Genomic DNA, 19,467 nt, shown 5'->3' with positions numbered 1-19,467 from the left:
AATGGATGCACAGACGAGAAAACATAATGCCCCTCTACTATCATAGGTGGGGCATAAAAAGACCAATTTATATATAGGATACACTGTATACCCAGTATCCTATTCTAAAGTAACCTGCAATATCAACCCTCACACTTTTTGAAGCTCTCTTTGAAATTGATCTAACAAGTTGAAACAGCATGTGATAGACTATCTTTTTTTTTAAATCTACACTCTTATTCCAATTTTTCTCAACTTATTGTAACTCGAATAATTCAAGCCCTATCCGTGTCCGATTTTCTCCCACACGAGGGCTTGAACTCCTTATGATCATTGGCCGCGTCGCCTGCTCTCTGTGAGAGAAAGCCAATAGGCGGCGATCAGGATAATAAGTCTGCGCAATAGTCTTGTAATTGTCTTACCAAACACGTGTGTTCAATTAAAACAAATCCGATAATAATTAATTAACATCAATTATCATCAATTTACATCATTTAACATCAATTAACATCCAGAACTCCTCCTTCTTTAGCTGCCAATTTAAATCAAAATCCCATTTTGCATAGCGGTGTGAATTTTCCTGTTGACGGTCTTGATCGAGGAAGACATTCAGGTGTTAATGTAGCCTTCATAGATCAGCGGAATATAAGGACTGAATTATTCGGGTTAAACTTATTGAGACATTGACAGATTTTTCTATTGTAAAAGGGTCCATGTTTGTCTATAGCTGTCCATTGTTTTTTATGGGTAACTGTCTCATTCATACTCAACAACTTTTGTTCACACAAAATGAATGAAACTTATCATGTCATTGCTTCCAGGAATAAAATATCTTAGAAAGTATAAGATGACTCTTATCTTAAGTGTGAGTCGCATACATAGAGACCCTCTCCAAAAAAAATGCTAATCTTCATTTAGACAATCAAAAAAACTACTATTATAATTTTCAATCAATTTATTATCATCAATAACAATTCATAAAAAGTAACAAGTTATTTACAATTATTATCACAGTAAATAGCACTATACCAGTTCAAAGTTCATATAAATCTATAAATTGTCATCCAATGTGTTTATAACATTGCAAGGGTACGTAAATCAGTTGTGCCATTCTTCTTTTTAAAACTTTCTCTGAATTTTAAAAGTTTTTTGACAACAGAATTTTTCCTTTCAACATGAACTTTTTCATCATTGGAAGTACCAACAGGTTTCTTGAATATTTTATCATCTGCACAGTCTTTGGGTCTACAGCTCTGCATATTGGCTCTAGTACTACTACGAGGAATTGTTTTGGATGAATTGTAAAGTGGGTTTTCTATGCTCAAACTGTCAGAAAATATTTCATTCTTGTTTGTATATTTCCTTGTTATCAAAGACATTCCATTAATAGTCTCATTTGGAATTAGATTCAGTGCTGAAGCCATCTTGTGAGACCTGACCGTGACCTTTGACATCTGTCTGGATGAATTGGAGTGCCTGTTTGACCTTTTCTTTACAGATCTGAAGTAAGATTCCTCTAGAGGCACATCAGTCGAGGAATGTTGAAGAGACCATGTAAACACACTTTCAGTATGGGTGTTTGTAACAGTTACATCCCTTTGAACAGTTGCTTCCCTTTTGTTAGATACATTTGATGATATTGGTTTCATCTGAAGGTCTTTGATCTTGATTACAGGTGAAAAAGACTTGTGCACTTTTCTCACAGGACGTGGTTCATACAGAATTGTTGATGAAGCTTTTGGAACGGATACTCCCCTGCAAACTGGTTTACATCTCTTTTGAACTACTGGTTCTTCAACCATAGTGGAAGAGGCCAGAGGATTTGAACTTTGACCTTTTGATGATCCAAATGCTTGTTTCTTTTCTTGGTTTTCATTAACAAAATTCCCAGCAACAAATGAAGTAGAAAATTGAAATGAATCTTCTAGATTAAAAACATCCTCATCTTCACATCCTTCAACTTCCCTCTCAAAAAATACAGTTTCATCCTCATCATCAGATAACTCAGTATCGGTAGACATTGGAGAGTGTTCTGAATCACTGCATCCATCAGATTGAAGCTGGTCTCTGGATGATGTGGAGTCGTTTAAAGTGTTGATTAGCAGGCATTTCTTAATGTCTAAATCTGTTAATCCTTTAGGTGTAAGCATAAAAGTGGGGGTCATGGGGTCAACTGGTACAAGATTTTTATTCGGTGTAACTGGAAACTGTGATTGGTTAATCCCAGCAGTGGACAAGACGTCTTTGAATTGTTGTCGTATCTCCTCAAAATCTGCTAAAAATTCTTGTTCTTGTCTTTTGATAGCAAGCTGAATAAGAATAAAAAATATCATAAAACAATGGACTAACAAAATTTATATGGCTACTTATCTAATTTCACTGTTAACATAGAGAATATCTAACTTTATTTTAAACATATTTAAACATTTTTAATATCTAACTAATTTTTAACACAGAAAAAATCAAGTTTCATTATAAACACAGAAAATTTCAAATTTCATTGTTGACAAAAAAATTGTTTGGCTACATTTTGTTTTGTTGGTATCACAAGGAAATTTTATATGAAATATTTAGAAATAATAATTATGTGAAAAAAATTTATTAAATAACTTACCATATTTGCTTCTAACATTTGATAGTTTTCATTTTGGAAGTCATTCTGCACATCTTCATCTCTCAAAGTCCAATCTAAAAAATAGAACAAATAAATTATAATAACAATTTCTTGTTTTCATTCAAATTTAATTCATTAAAACAATCCAATATTAAATATGGTCTATTTTCTAAACAGTTTATTAATAGGAAATAATTACTCATTCCTGAATATTTTTAAATTTTAAAGATAAATCATATCTTTTTTTCCAACCATTAAATTTAAAAGTAGAACTTAAAAGATCCTAAATTTTATATTAAACTTACCATTTAAATCATTCAAGTTCTTCATGGTGAAATCTTCTCCAATATTGTCAAGTGTAAGTTGTAAATATGTAAAACTTGTAGATTATTAGATAAAGAGATGAAATTGCAATTGATGACAAATGTAGATTTCAGATAACATATATACCTAGGCTATACAACCGTGTGAAAATTACTTACAAGTAATTATTAAACATTACACATTAATTAGTACTTAATGCAGTCATCAGGGACTTGGTAATTATGTATCTTTAGGTTAAATTAACAAGTACTTAATTTAATGAATGAAGTACTTGCAATTAGTACCTCAAGGCCATATGAGAATAAATTTTGTGTTAATTAACAATTCTGCTAGTGTTAATTAATTGTAAGAAATTTGACACATTTTTAAAGTCAGAAAATGAGTAGGATGTAATTACATGATTAATTAACAAAACTGCTTTTAATTTGTATTTTTCTAAGTGATTAATAACATATGCAATAGTAACATCAATCCTCAAAAACTTTGTTATAGAATTTTCAAGACTGAATTTAAATTTAAAAAGTATTTATCAATTTTGCCTTTTAATTTTTTATATACTTTGTGTAAATTCAGATGCAGAAATCATCATTTGCCAGTGGAGACCGGCAGGTGGCAAACTATTCCGAGATCTGAAAGGTCTTGTCATCTCTGCATCTCTAGAGGAATTGGTGATGAATTTCACTTCATAATGTCTTGCATTTTTTTTCAAATTGAAAGAGAAAAATAATTACCTCATTATTGCAAATGCTAACATTTTAAAATTTATAAATGTTTTCTCATCTGAAAATGTTGCAAAACAAAATATGTATTTTATATGAACAGTTATTTTCTCTGTAGCTATGTACATGTTCTTATAAGTTTATGAGAATAACATCATTCATTCATTCATTTTGATTTCATTACTAGCAATACAAGGAATTTATAAAAATGTTTTAACTCTTTGTTGGTCATTTTAAATAAATGTTGAATTTGAAATTGCAAAATTGAGTTTAAGTTTAAAGAACCCTCATCAAAAGCAAATTAAAACAAAAAGTTCTTATGGAACAACATATAAAAGAGGGACGAAAGATACCAAAGGGACAGTCAAACTCATAAATCTAAAACAAACTGACAACGCCATGGCTAAAAATAAAAAAGACAAACAGAAAAACAATAGCACATGACACAAAACCTAGGGGTGATGTCAGGTGCTCCAGAAGGGTAAACAGATCCTGCTCCACATGTGGCACCCATTGTGTTGCTTATGTGATTACAAATCCGGTAAATAGTCTAATTCGGTAGGTCACATTCATGAAAGGGAAGGGGATTGTAGTAACGGTGTCTTCCTTCTATTCCCACTTTTAAAAAATACTATTCCTTCTATTCCCACTTGCAAATAACAATAGATGCATTTTTGCGCCTGTCCCAAGTCAGGAGCCTCTGGCCTTTGTTAGTCTTGTATTATTTTTATATTAGTTTCTTGTGTACAATTTGGAAATTAGTATGGCGTTCATTATCACTGAACTAGTATATAATTGTTTAGGGGCCAGCTGAAGGACGCCTCCGGGTGCGGGAATTTCTCGCTACATTGAAGACCTGTTGGTGACCTTCTGCTGTTGTTTTTTATTTGGTCGGGTTGTTGTCTCTTTGACACATTCCCCATTTCCATTCTCAATTTTATTTGATAAATATATTTGTTTTTATAACAATCAAGGTTAATTAGAATTTCACCTAAGATTAACCTGTATTTTTTTTTAAGCATAACAAATGTGGTACACTGTTTAGGTATAATACCTTGTTTATTTGAAATATGTTTCTTTTTCATTAAAGAAATACTTAAAAATTAAGATGAAATATGATAAATAGATTGTAGTTAGATTCATTTTTATAAATTTTTGAATTTGTACTTGCTAATAAAAAAAAAATATGATATTAAAATAGAATGGAGTCAGATTTATTTTCAAATTTTAGAAATTTATAACCTTAAAAAATGTCTGCTATACTAATATATCATGATATAGATAATATTATATCCAAGTATAATCTTAAGATATGGAATGAAAGTATAATCTAAAAATATAATTACTTGGACAAATAATCAAAATAATGGATGAAAACTGTTTAAATAGCTTTACTTCAAAGCCAAAAGTGAAGTAGTATATACAAAGTCCCTGACTTTACTTAAAGATCTCTGCCACCAACACCAACTACAACTTCAGCATACCACTATCTTCCTGGACTATGAAGTTGCCATCAGAAATGCTGTATACTCTGTATTTCCTGGCATCAACGCAAAAGACTGCGTTTTTTCTACTACACCCAATGTATCTAGAGGAAGCACAAGAATCAGGACTTCAGGTTCCATACAAGGATGACGACAATATTCATCAACTAGTACGCCGTGCAGCTGTCCTTCCAATTATACCCTTTGCTGAGGTTGAAGATGCGTGGTTTAGTGCCCAAACAGACGTAGATCAGATTGATACCAACATCAACTACTCATCCTTTACAGACTATGTAACAACATACTGGGTTGAACAGAACAGACACCTTTGGAACCGTGACTTAACACAAGGACCAAGGACAACAAATCATTTAGAGGGATGGCAAAGCAAGCTGAAGAAAAATGTCACGCATGCAAATCCAAACATTTTTGAACTAATTAAACTTCTGAAACAAGAGGAAGCCTTCAACGCACTGACCATTATTCAGTATGCAGCCGGTGGTAAGAGAGTGGCCCCCAAAAAGAAGTATGTAGAAATCAACAACAGATTATATGAACTTAAGGTTAGACACCGCAACTAGGACCTCACAATAGTAGACTTGGTGATCACTGATGCAGCCTCCCACCTTCTTCATGTGGGTTAGATTGATAAACTTTAATAGACTTGTATACAGTGATTGTCTAATGTTTGTGCTACAATGTGTGATTTGATTTAGTGCTGTTGTATAATCTGTGTTATATTATGCTTGCCTGAATCTACAGTTGAATTTGTATTTTAAAAGTAATAAAAATAATTAACTTATATTCGTTTGAATTTCTTTCATATTTATTTTGTTTTAAAAAAACAACAGAATTCATACAGATGCAAATTTTTTACCTGTTCTTATAATAAATAAAACTGGTCAATTAACAGTTGATTAAAAAATGTTTGTACAGTATAATCCTTTGTTTGCACAAGTTTTCCCCCTATTCCCACATGAAATTTTACCTTTTCTTACAAGATTTATAAAAAGTGGGAATAGAGGGAATGAACCGTAGTAACGACGTAAGGAACATATCCGATATCATTTGTGAAACGGTTATCCCATAACGGTCAACCAACTTGTGATGGCGTCCGTAAAATTTATTTATGAAGGGATGATTTCAACTTCACAATTTGGAACTCTTGGTTTAATAGCTTCCTTGTGAGCAGCAAACCTCTATCAAGAAAATCATAATAGGAAATGCAAGCATAGGAATATTGTATCAATTGGGAGATATATACCTCGTATGCAGGTTCTGCTGGAATGTTGCTACTTAGAAATGGAAAGTTCACAAATGGAAAGCTGAAATCATCTCTTTTGTCGTAAAGTTTTGTTTTCAACCGACCCTCATTGTCAATCTCTAGATGTTAGTCCAGATATGAAGCCCACTTAACTGTATCTGTAGTATTTTTTATCTCTAGTTCGATGGGATAGATGCGTTCCACATAGTCACCAAATTTTGAACTGTTTAGTGAAAGAACATCATCTATATAGCGGAAAGTAGAGTTAAAGGATATTGCTAACTTCTTATCCAATTTCCTAAGAAGTTCCTGCATGAAGTCAGCCTCATAATTATAAAGAAACAAGTCGGCAAGTAGAGGGGCACAGTTTGTTTCCATTAGAATGCAGACAGTCTGTTGAAAAACACGTCCTCTGAACGTAACAAATATGTTGTCAATCAAGAAATCAAGCATCTTGATAATATCAGTTTCAGAGAATTTTTTGTTTGAATCAGAGTGATTCTTTACAAATTAGGATTTATCCCTCCCTGAGACAAGATACTTGTATCTATGTTGGCCATTCTTTTTTATGAAGCAAAGTAATATCAACTCTTTCAATTTGTCTTTTAGTTTGGAATGTGGTATACTTGTGTAAAGAGTAGAAAAGTCAAATGTTTTAATACGGTTACAAGATGAAAGAGAGTTAGATTGTATGTACTCTAAAAGATCTTTGGAATTTTTAAGTATCCTCATCTGATTCACGCCACCTCTTGAATAGGCAGTTTCACAATAACTTTGAAGCCTGTTTTTGATTGCTGATAAAATAGATGTTAATAATTTAGAAAGAGGTTTCGTGGAGCACTTGGAAGACCCAGCAATATACCGTTGTTTGTAAGGACACTTATGTAGTTTAGGTATCCAATACAGTGATGGAAGATCCAGTTCTTCATCTTTGGTTGAAATTCCAAATATGCAACATGATTGTGTCATTAAGGAATATATTGAAACATTTTTTGATAGGTGGTGCAGTATTTTTTTTCTCCTGTTACCTTGATCAAATAAAATTTCTGGTTATTTAGAAAAGATTTCAATAAAATTTAAGCTTTTTTCACAGCAAATAAGATGTTTTCAAGAATGAAAATGTCTACATGTTTTCATTCTGTTATATGATAGATTATATGTCAATTTCCCATGCTGTACAGAAAAAGACCTAAAAAAAATTGGTCACTTTACTGCCTTCAACAATGAGAAAAGCACAAACATTGAAAAATCAGTTGCAATACATGTAGTTAGGATTAAAACATCAAAGCATAAGTACAAGGCACAAAATAAAAATAAAAAATAGCATCAAATTAAGTGTAATTGCAGTAACTGAAACCTAGCCTAAAGAATATAACAACTAATAAATAAAACTTGCTCTTCCAGAGAGAAAGTATCAATTTGAATACATCCAATGGATTTTGTTTAAAATATCAACAGTCTGAGAACCCTGACCTTGTGCAATACCAAAATAATGTAACACTTTATAAAAAGGATGTAGATATATAATAATAAGGATGTGGTATGATTGTCAATCAGACCAAAGTTTAAATGAAGTGAATGTTAACAATTATAGGCAATCATACATTCTTCAACAATAAGAAAAACCTGTTCTGTATAGTTGGCTATGAAGACCCTCACATGAAAAATATGGAATATTCAATTGAGAGCTAATTTAGGAATCTAAGTTACAAAAGCAAATATGACAGACATTGAACCAACTACAAACACTGACCTTCAGGTTCCTGACTTGGGACAGGCACATATAAATATGGCAGGGTTTAACATGTTTGAAGGTGCCAATCCTCCACTTAAGCTGGGACAGTGGTGTAACAGTAAAGCATAGAGCAAACTATAACAAGAGTGCACAGGCTGAAATGTCTGGCCTGTTTGACTTTCATTGAAATCATTTAAAAGTCTGAAGGTTATTATACAAGTACATTTGTATCACATAAATTTAACATTATCAATGTTCTATGAAAATAAGGTCACTGAACAGAAATATCATTTTATGGGGGGTATTTGCAAATACCAGTCAAAGGACTGTGAAAATTCCCAATCGGCTAGGCAAGGGAAAGGAGTAAGTTCAATAAGGGCCATATTTGACCTGATTATAAAGTTCAATTTTACAAGACAAAAAATGTTTCAAAATTAATTAAAGTCGTGTGAGAAAGTGAAATAGAACTTACTTTTTTTGTCAAAGTTTAATTCTATCATGTTGATTTTTACCAAAAATGTGAAAATATAAGATTTTGGTAAAATAAGACAAAATCAGCATTAAGTTTCAAACATATTTAGGAACATAGAGCGCAGGCATGGACTGACTAAATATTCAAATAAGACATGTGAAATAACTTCACAAACATTATTTTAAAAGATCTTTGTTGTCAACGTATGGGCTCTGTGTTTCCTGTTCAATAATCTATGGAAATTTAGCCATTTTTATTGATTTTTTCTTGGAAAATCAATATTAGTACAACATGTGACGTCATCATAAAACACAGGAACGTAAATTTCCAACAAAATGGCTTATTTCTATTTATTTATTGTATTAGCTATAATTTCTTGTGATAATGGTCAATAAATCCTAAATTGAAATTTAAGCTAAAACAGTGGTCCGTTTTAGGACCTTACGGAACCTACTCCTTTGGTTCCAAAACTGGTATTTTTCACAAATACCCCTCCATAACATATATATCTGTTTAAATACACCGAATAGATTTTGATTGAAACTGTCTGTACATGTGATGGCAAATTGTAGTTTTGTGGGAATTGTACATGTACTTATCCGTGTTAGTGCTATCTTTTTGAAATGTCATGGATATATATAGGAAGATATGACATTAGTGCCAATTCTAACATGACGTCCTTCAAACGCTTTGAGTACACACCCGTGGTAAAATATGAATATATTGCATTGGCTGTTCCGATCGTACTCCCACGTCATATGTTTGTTTATGAATGAAGTACCCGACGTCATAGAATGATGACGTTATAATTTAATCATTTTACGGGAAAATACACGCTTCTGATACCAAAAATCATCACAACAAGGAAACGCCAACAAACGATGCTAAAATGTGGTATAAGCCCATTTTTTATACATAGAAGACATATAAGTAAATTATCATTAAAATTCATCCAAATCTATCTAAATAAGTTTTGTGAATAGCTTGAGCATGTCACTTTTTCTGTTTGCTCCATTCTTTTACGCCAATCTAAAAGTGCGTTAATTTATGAGAACGGCAAATAATGGCCTCCACCTAGAGCGCTACGATTCAAAACAATTGCCGTATTTGTCCTATTAGAATCGAAATAATTCATGAGGGCTTGAATATATCTAGATTTTATATGCACTTATCCGTGTTAGTGCTATCTTTTTGTAATGTCATCGATAGATATAGGAATACAAGACATGAGTGCCAATGAGACAACTTCTTATATAAGGGGTTATAATATCAAATAAACCATGCCAGACAAATATAAACACTTGAAAATCATTCAGTACACCAAATAAAGTAGTACTATCACTAAAAGAACTTTAGAAACAATAAAACCAAAAAGTTTAACATTGACCAAGGACCAATGAAAATAAGGTCAAGGTCATATGAACCTTGCAAGACAGGCATGAACACTTTACAATCATCCCATTCACCAAATATAGTTAACCTATTGCTCATAGTATCTGATAAACTGACAAAATTACTAAAACTTATCATTGACCATTAAACCATGCAAACTAAACATTAAACCATGAATATGAGGTCAAGGTCAGTTAATACATGTGGCCACACTTAAAAAGAATTTGGTTTGCCCAAACCCTACCCAAACAAATGTTGAGACAGTGGAAGGTAGGTAGGTATTTTCTTTTTTTTTCAAAAGTATCATATATTTATTAGTCTTCATGCCTATTTGATTAAAAAAAACTTCTTCAAATCAGGACAATAAAAGAATATGAGTAAGCAGCTTTTTTCTGGGTAGGTAGCATTTGGGCAAACAAACCTATTATTTATTATGGCCTGAGAGAAGAAAATTCAAACACTAGATGTCGTTTTTTGGCTGTGTTACATATTTGTTTTTGTTCATCATTGTGTACAAATGTACATAAATTAGGCCATTACTTTTCTTGCTTGAACTATTTTACATTTTTTATTTAGCGGCCTTTTATTGGTAACTACATGTATTTGTTATAGGTTTTGCTCATTGCTGAAGGCTGTATGGTCATCTATAATTGTTAACTTCTGCTTAATTAGATCTCTTGTGGAGAGTTGATTCATTAGCAATCACACCACATTGACCAACCTAAAAATTGCTATTTTCATTGTGTTTTTTACAAATGAATAAAAATAACAAATTCAATTTTTCAATCTTTTAATTAGCATCAATAACAATTCAAAAAAGGTAACAAGTTATTAACAGTAAATAGCACTATAACAGTTCTAAGTTCATATAAATCTATAAATTGTCACTCTAAGTCTTTATAACATTGCAAGGGTACGTAAATCAGTTGTGCCATTCTTCTTTTTAAAACTTTCTCTGAATTTTAAAAGTTTTTTTACAACAGAATTTTTCCTTTCAACATGAACTTGTTTATCATTGGAAGTAACAACAGGTTTCTTAAATATTTTATCATCTGCACTGTCTATGGCTCTACAGTTCTGCATATTGGCTCTTGTACTACTACGAGGAATTGTTCTGGATGAATTGTAAAGTGGGTTTACTATGCTCAAACTGTCTGACAGTATTTGATTCTTGTGTGTAGATTTCCCCATTATCAAAGACATTCCGTTAATAGTCTCATTTGGAAGTAGATTTGGTTTGGATGCCATCTTGTGAGACCTGACCGTGACCTTTGACATCTCTCTAGATGAATTGGACAGCCTGTTTGACCTTTTCTTTACAGTTCTCAAATAAGATTCCTCTAAAGGCACATCTGTTGAGGAATGTTGAAGAGACCATGTGAATACACTTTCTGTTTTGGCATTAACAATAGTTGCTTCCCTTCTGTTGAATTCACTTGATGATATTGGCTTTATCTGAAGGTCTTTAATCTTGATTACAGGTGAAAAAGACTTGTGCACTTTTCTCTCAGGATGTGGTTTATACAACAGTGTTGATGAAGCTTTTGGAACAGAAACTCCCCTGCAAACTGGTTTACATCTCTTATAAACTACTGGTTCCTCCATCATGGTGGAAGAGGCTAAAGGATTTGAACCTTGACACTTTGATGATCCAAATGATTGCTTTTTCTCTTGGTTTCCATTAACAAAATTCCCAGCAATAAAAGAGGTAGAAAATTGATATGAATCTTCTAGATTAAAAACCTCCTTATCTTCACATCCTTCAACCTCCCTCTCAAAAAATACAGTTTCATCGTCATCATCAGATAGCTCAGTATCAGTAGACATTGGAGAATGTTCAGAATCACTGCATCCATCAGATTGAAGCTGGTCTCTGTAAGATGAGGAGTTGTTTAAAGTGTTGATTAGCAGGCATTTCTGAATGTCTAAATCTGTTAATCCTTTAGGTGTAAGCATAAAAGTGGGGGTCATGGGGTCAACTGGTACAAGATTTTTATTTGGTGTCACAGGAAACTGTGATTGGTTTATCCCAACAGTGGACAAGACATCTTTGAATTGTTGTCGTATCTCCTCAAAATCTGCTAAGAATTCTTGTTCTTGTCTTTTGATAGCAAGCTAAATAAGAAAAAACAAAAATTATAGTTTAATTTCAAAATTTGTATCTAATTTTGTTGTTAACATGACATATCTCATATACTTTATTGTTAACACAAATATAATTTCATTGTAAATGCAGAAATGTTGTAAGACAAAAATAAAATTCATTGTTTATACAAAAAATATAAAATTTCAGTGTTTAAACAGAAATTTGTTGGTTACGTTTTGTTTTATTGGTATCACATGGAACCCTTCTTAGAAATATTTCAAAAGGATAATTATGAAAACAAATATATGAGATAACTTACCATATTTGCTTCTAACATTTGATAGTTTTCATTTTGGAAGCCATTCTGCATATCTGCATCTTTCAAAGTCCAATCTAAAAAAAAAAAATGGTAATAACAATTTCTTGTTTTTTCTACACATTAAATTTATTGAAACATTCAATTATTACTATGGACTATTTTCTGAACACTAAAAATTGTTAATAATTACTTATTTTTCAATAAATTGGATATATAAATTATGTTTTTTTCAACAATTAAATTTAAAAGTAAACTTGAAAGACCCTAAATTTTATATTAAACTTACCATTTAAATCATTTAAGTTCTTCATGATGAAATCTTCTCAAATATTGTTAATTGTAAGTTGTAAATATGTAAAACTTGTAGATTATTAGATAAAGAGATGAAATTGCAATTGATGACAAATGTAGATTTCAGATAACATATATACCTAGGCTATACAACTGTGTGAAAATTACTTACAAGTAATTATTACACATTAATTAGTACTTAATGCAGTCATTAAGTACTTGGTAATAATGTATTTTTAGGTTAAATTAACAAGTACTTAATTTAATGAATCAAGTACTTGTAATTTGTACCTGAAGGCCAAATAAGATTAAATTTTGTGTTAATTAACAATGTTGCTAGTGTTAATTATTTGTAAAAAAGTGACACATTTTTTAAGTCAGAAAATGAGAAGGATGTAATTACATGATTAATTAACAAAAGTGCTTTTAATTTGTATTTTTCTAAATGATTAATAACATATGAATGGGTCACATTTTGATTTAATTACTAGCAATATAAGGAAATTTTATAAAAATGTTTTAACTATTTGTTGGTCTTTTTAAATAAATATTGAATTTTACATTGCAAAATTGAATTTAATTTAAATAACCGTCATCATAAGCAAATAAAAACAGAAAGTGCTTGTGGAACAACATATAAAAATATACATTCTTTATTATGACCTTAAGGAATATGTTGAAACATTTTTTGATAGGTAGTGCAATATTTTGTCTCTCCTGTTACCTTGTTCAAAAGAAATTTCTGGTTATTTAGAAAACAATGAAATTTTAAGCTATATCTTGGCTGGGCTTCCAAAATGTCATATATGACTTTTTTGGCTAAAAATACTTTTTGACACCAATGGTCTGAGAGGGAGGATATCTTTGGTTTAACAGAATAGCATACAGTTAGACCAATCAAAACATTTGAAAAAAAGACATATTACAAAATTGCCAATGTCAGTTGTTTGTAAAGTTTGCTTACAAAATTTTGTATGAAAACTTGAAAATCGTTGTATAATGTCTTTGGGAATCAAAATAATAGAACATTTCTTTATATCTGTGAAAATAATTTAGGTTCTCCGATAATCTAGAAATGTCAAAATTTTTATTTCACTGCTATCTACAACCAGATGCTCCGCAGGGCGTAGCTTTATACGACCGCAGAGGTTGAACCCTGAACGGTTGGGGCAAGTATGGACACAACATTCAAGCTGGATTCCGCTCTAAATTTGGATTGTGATTAAATAGTTGACACAGCATAGGTTTCTAACACAGAATGAATGTATTCAAATGAACTTAAAATTTTTGTTTTCTCTTAGAGCAATTCACTATGCTGTTGAATATTAATCCTCTCAAAAAAATGTTTGAAGAAATTTTCTTTTTATTTATGAAATTTCAAATGAGAAAAATTTAACCCAATTTTTTATTCACATCCCCCTTTCCCTTATTCCAAAACTAATTTCAATTAAAATATTCTAATGGAGTTTGCAACAATTACTACTCATTTAAATACATGATGTAAAAAAACTGCTTGTTATCACTGAATGGTAAAGATTATTTAAATTTATCAGTTGGTAGTAAAAAGTGAATATACATTGTATATTGTATATAACAAAGATTTAAGTTGATTCTGGACAAAGAAAGATAACTCCAATTAAAAAAAATTCTTGCAGATATTTCTTGCTTACTATACTGGACAAAGAAAGATAACTCTTAATTAAAAAAAAAAATTGCTATTTCACAATATTGTGAAATTAGATATTTCTTGCCATTGCACAATACTGTGCAATTGAAAAGACTTGCTATTGCACAATACTTAATATAATAATTTTAGATCCTGAGTTGGACCAACTTGAAAACTGGGCCCATAATCAAAAATCTAAGTACATGTTTAGATTCAGCATATCAAAGAGGCCCAAGAATTTATTTTTTGTTAAAATCAAACTTAGTTTAATTTTGGACCCTTTGCACTTTAATTTAGACCAATTTTAAAACTGGACCAAAAATTAAGAATCTACATACACAGTTAGATTTGGCATATCTAAGAACCCCAATTATTCAATTTTTGATGAAATCAAACAATGTTTAATTTTGGACCCCGATTTGGGCCAACTTAAAACTGGGCCAATAATAAAAAATCTAAGTACATCTTTAGATTCAGCATATCAAAGAACCCCAAGGTTTCAATTTTTGTTAAAATCAAACTAAGTTTAATTTTGGACCCTTTGGACCTTAATGTAGACCAATTTGAAAACGGGACCAAAAATTAAGAATCTACATACACAGTTAGATTCGGCATATAAAAGAATCCCAATTATTCAATTTTATTGAAATCAAACAAAGTTTAATTTTGGACCCTTTGGGCCCCTTTTTCCTTAACTGTTGGGACCAAAACTTCCAAAATCAATACCAACCTTCCTTTTATAGTCATAAACCTTGTGTTTAAATTTCATAGATTTCTATTAACTTAAACTAAAGTTATAGTGCGAAAACCAAGAAAATGCTTATTTGGGCCCTTTTTGGCCCCTAATTCCTAAAATGTTGGGACCAAAACTCCCAAAATCAATACCAGCCTTCCTTTTATGGTCATAAACCTTGTGTTAAAATTTCATAGATTTCTATTCACTTTTACTAAAGTTAGAGTGCGAAAACTAAAAGTATTCGGACGACAACGACGACGACAACGACGACGCAGACGACGACGCCAACGTGATAGCAATATACGACGAAAATTTTTTCAAAATTTGCGGTCGTATAAAAATGTACAAGTTCACACATGACATTTTGAAAGCATGCATTTTGTCAAAATTTTGTCAAAATTTCAAAGCCTTTTTGTGAGATATTTTTTCTTGTTTTTTTTTTTAATTAACAACATTTTGGAAGCCCAACAACGATATGTCCATGCTGTGAAAAAAGGCATATAAAAAATTGGTCACTGTACTGCCTTTAACAATGAGAAAAGCACACTCTATAGTCAGCTTTAAAAGGCTTGACATGAAAAATATGAAACAATACAAACAAAAATACTAATGGCCTATTTCATAAATAAAACAATTATGATAGAGAAGAACCAACCACTTGGAACAGGCACATACAGAATGTAGCAGGGTTAAACACGTAAGGGAGCACTCAACCTTATATAAGATATATAATAATAAGGAGATGTGGTATGATTGTCAATGAGACCAAAGTTTAAATGAAGTGTGTGTAAGCAATTATAGGCAATTGTACATTCTTCAACATTCATTCTGTATAGTTGGTTATGAAGACCCTGACATAAAAAAATATATAGAACTACTCAATTGAGAAAACTAAGGCCAAATTGGTGACTAAGTTTCAAAAAGCAAATATGACAGACATTGAACCAACTACAAACACTGAACTTCAGGTTCCTGACTTGGGACAAGCACATATAAATGTGGCAGGGTTTAATATGTTTGAAGGTGCCAATCCTCCTCTTAACCTGGATGTAACAGTAAAACACAGACCAAACTTTAACAAGAGTGCACAGGCTGAAATGTCTGGCCTGTTTTACTTATCATTGAATTCATAATGAAAGTCTGTAATGAGAAGGTTATTATACAAGTACATTTATATCATATAAACTTAACATTATCAATGTTCTATAAAAATAAGGTCACTGAAAAAATACCAGTCTTGGCACCAAATTCCCATTGGCTAGCAGCTTGGGAAATTTCACTGTCCCTTGACTGGTATTGGCATTTTTTGCAAACACCCCTCCATAACATAATATATCTGTTTAATAACACCAAATAGATTTTGATTGAAACTGTCTGTACATGTGAAGGCAAATCGTAGTACCGCAGGAATTATACATGTACTTACATGCCTCAGTGCTGTCTTTTTGTAACATTATGGAATCTATATTTGTGAACATCATTGTTATTCCATCATCAAATTGTTTATTTGTGACGTTTCTTTTTCCCTATACATGTAGTGTCTGAAAGTTTTCAGTTTAACTCAGTCAATAAATAAGAGGATTTAGAGTGCTTAACCATGTTGTCTTAATAATCAGGATAAAGATAAAAAGGTTCCGAATAATTTTGGGGAAGGAAAAGACTCACAAGGGTTAAAAAGGAATACACAATATGGCAATACTATGCAAGTGAGGGGAATTTTGAGGCAAATTCATGGACAGTGGTGAAAAACAGGCAAATTTGTTTGAAATGAGGAAAAAATGTTAAAATATGCAAATATTACACTGGCTAACAACCAATTAAAATCCTGCATTCTTATTTAAGGTGTAATTATGTCAAATAAACCATGCCAGACAGACATGTACACCTTAAAATCATTCAGTACACCAAATATGGTAGTCCTATAACTAAAGGAGCCTGAGAAATAATAATACCAAAAATTTTGAAATTGACCAAGGACCAATGAATATTAGGTCAAGGTCATATGAACCTTGCCAGACAGACATATATACCTTACAATCATTCCATATACCAAATATAATTGACCTATTGCTTATACATGCAGTATCTGATAAACTGACAAAATTAAACAAAAACTTATTATTGACCATTAAACTATGAGAATGGGGTTGAGTTCAGATGAAACTTGCCAGACTGACATAGATATAAGAAGATGTGGTATGAGTGCCAATGAGACAACACTTAATCCAAGTCACAATTTATATAATTAAACAATGACAGATCAATCTACAGTCTTCAACACAGAGCCTTGGCTCACAACGAAAATGTACACTTTACAAGCATTCCACACGCCAATTTTAGTGGCCTTATTTTTTATAGTAACGAGAAATAGACAAAACCATAAAGTCTAAACGTTGCCACATGAACAATGAAGTTATATGGTCATATGAAACTTGTCTGTCGGACATGTACACCTGACAATCATTCTGAACACAAAATATTGTGGCCCTATTACTTACAGAATCTGAGAAATAGACAAAACCACAAAAACCTAGAAATTGTTCAATGAACCATGAAAATAAGTTAGTTCAGATAAACCTACAATCATCTTTAACTGCCAATCATACTATGCACCAAATATTGTTCACCTTTTGCATATACATTGTTAATGTAAAATCAAAGAATCAAAACAAACAGTGAAAACTAAACCATGAAAACAAGTTCAAGGTCAGCTAATACATGTATATCTTACAATCATTCCATATATCAAATATAATTAACCTAATGTTTATAACTTCTGAGAAATAGACTGAACCAAATTAACTAAACATACACTAATAAAACCCGAAAATGAGGTCAAGGTCATATTAACTCTGCCAGACAGACACATACATCTACAATACTTCTATACACCAAATATAGTTGACCTATTGCTTATAGTATTTGAGAAACTGACTTAAAGCAAAAAGATGTAGCAAGTTAACAATATACCAAAACATAAAACTAATATAGTTATCCTTTTACTTATAGTTATAATGAATGAGAAATTCAAAAGACAAAAAAACTATTCTTTTTTAGCAGCAGCTGAACCATCAAGTACAATGGAAATATCACAAACAGAAACTTTGTAATGTGCAGAATGTGGTGGTAATGTATAAGTTGACTTTTAACATTTTTTGGTCCAGATTGGCCTTTTGTTTTTTTCGATCATTTGTTTATCAAGATGAATAGCAACAAACACAATGTGATGGCATGACTGCCATTACAAAGGCAGTTGAAAACAAGCATAACCTCCAAATAGTTTACAAATATCTGCCTAATATATATATATATATGTATAACTAATCAAAGGGAATCTGGTGATTTACCTTTGTTATACATGTATCACAAATCTGTGAAATCCTAATTTCGGGTAAATTTCTTTACAGTTTTTCTAGAATCTTATTCATTGAGAGCTTACCATTAAGAATTGACACTTGTCTATTGTTAGAAACTGCACTTTTATCCTATGAGTGACCTTTACCAATTAATATCATATGAGTGACCGTGAACAACTTATATCATATGAGAGACCTTGACCAACTTATATCATATGAGTGACCTTGACCTATTTATATCATATTAAAGACCTTGACCAACTTATATCATATGAGTGACCTTGACCAACTTATATCGTATGAGAGAACTTGACTAACTTAAACATTAATATTCTTCAATAAAATAAACAAATGAATTACAATACAAATTCAATTTTTCAACCTTTTTATTAGCATCAATAACAATTCATAAAAAGTATAAAAATTCTACAATAATTATCACAGTAAATAGCACTATACCACTTGAAAGTTCATTTAAATCTATAAATTGTCAATCTTAGTCTTTATAACATTGCAAGGGTACGTAAATCAGTTGTACCATTCTTCTTTTTAAAACTTTCTCTGAATCTTAAAAGTTTTTTCACAACAGAATTTTTCCTTTCAACATGAACTTGTTCATCATTGGAAGTACCAAAAGGTTTCTTAAATATTTTATCATCTGCACTGTCTATGGCTCTACAGTTCTGCATATTGGCTCTAGTACTACAACGAGGAATTGTTCTGGATGAATTGTAAAGTGGGTTTTCTATGCTCAAACTGTCAGACAGTATTTCATTCTTTATTGTAGATTTCCCTGTTATCAAAGACATTCCATTAATAGTCTCATTTGGAATTAGATTCAGTGCTGAAGCCATCTTGTGAGACCTGACCGTGACCTTTGACATCTGTCTAGATGAATGGGACGGCCTGTTTGACCTTTTCTTTACTGTTCTCAAATAAGATTCCTCTAAAGGCACATCTGTTGAGGAATGTTGAAGAGACCATGTAAATACACTTTCAGAATTGGTGTTTGTTACAATTACTTCCCTTT

The 19,467-nt window shown here is 31.5% G+C and overlaps 2 protein-coding genes across 2 annotated transcripts in view; both read right to left on the bottom strand.

Moving 5' to 3' along the window:
• Positions 1-19,467, bottom strand: part of LOC134726539 (telomere length regulation protein TEL2 homolog) — a 61,629-nt gene that overhangs the window by 16,591 nt on the left and 25,571 nt on the right. The gene's annotated exons all lie outside the window — the stretch shown is intronic.
• On the bottom strand, positions 695-2,995 carry LOC134727160 (uncharacterized). Its single transcript, XM_063591540.1, has 3 exons — positions 2,899-2,995; positions 2,594-2,667; positions 695-2,288 (listed from the first exon to the last, which is right to left on the bottom strand). Exons 1-3 carry the CDS (start codon positions 2,921-2,923, stop codon positions 1,053-1,055), a joined length of 1,335 nt encoding a protein of 444 aa, XP_063447610.1. The 5' UTR covers positions 2,924-2,995; the 3' UTR covers positions 695-1,052.

This window comes from Mytilus trossulus, chromosome 7 (genome assembly GCF_036588685.1).
Source record: "Mytilus trossulus isolate FHL-02 chromosome 7, PNRI_Mtr1.1.1.hap1, whole genome shotgun sequence".
Lineage (NCBI taxonomy): Eukaryota > Metazoa > Mollusca > Bivalvia > Mytilida > Mytilidae > Mytilus > Mytilus trossulus.
This window is presented reverse-complemented; position numbering and strand designations above follow the sequence as displayed.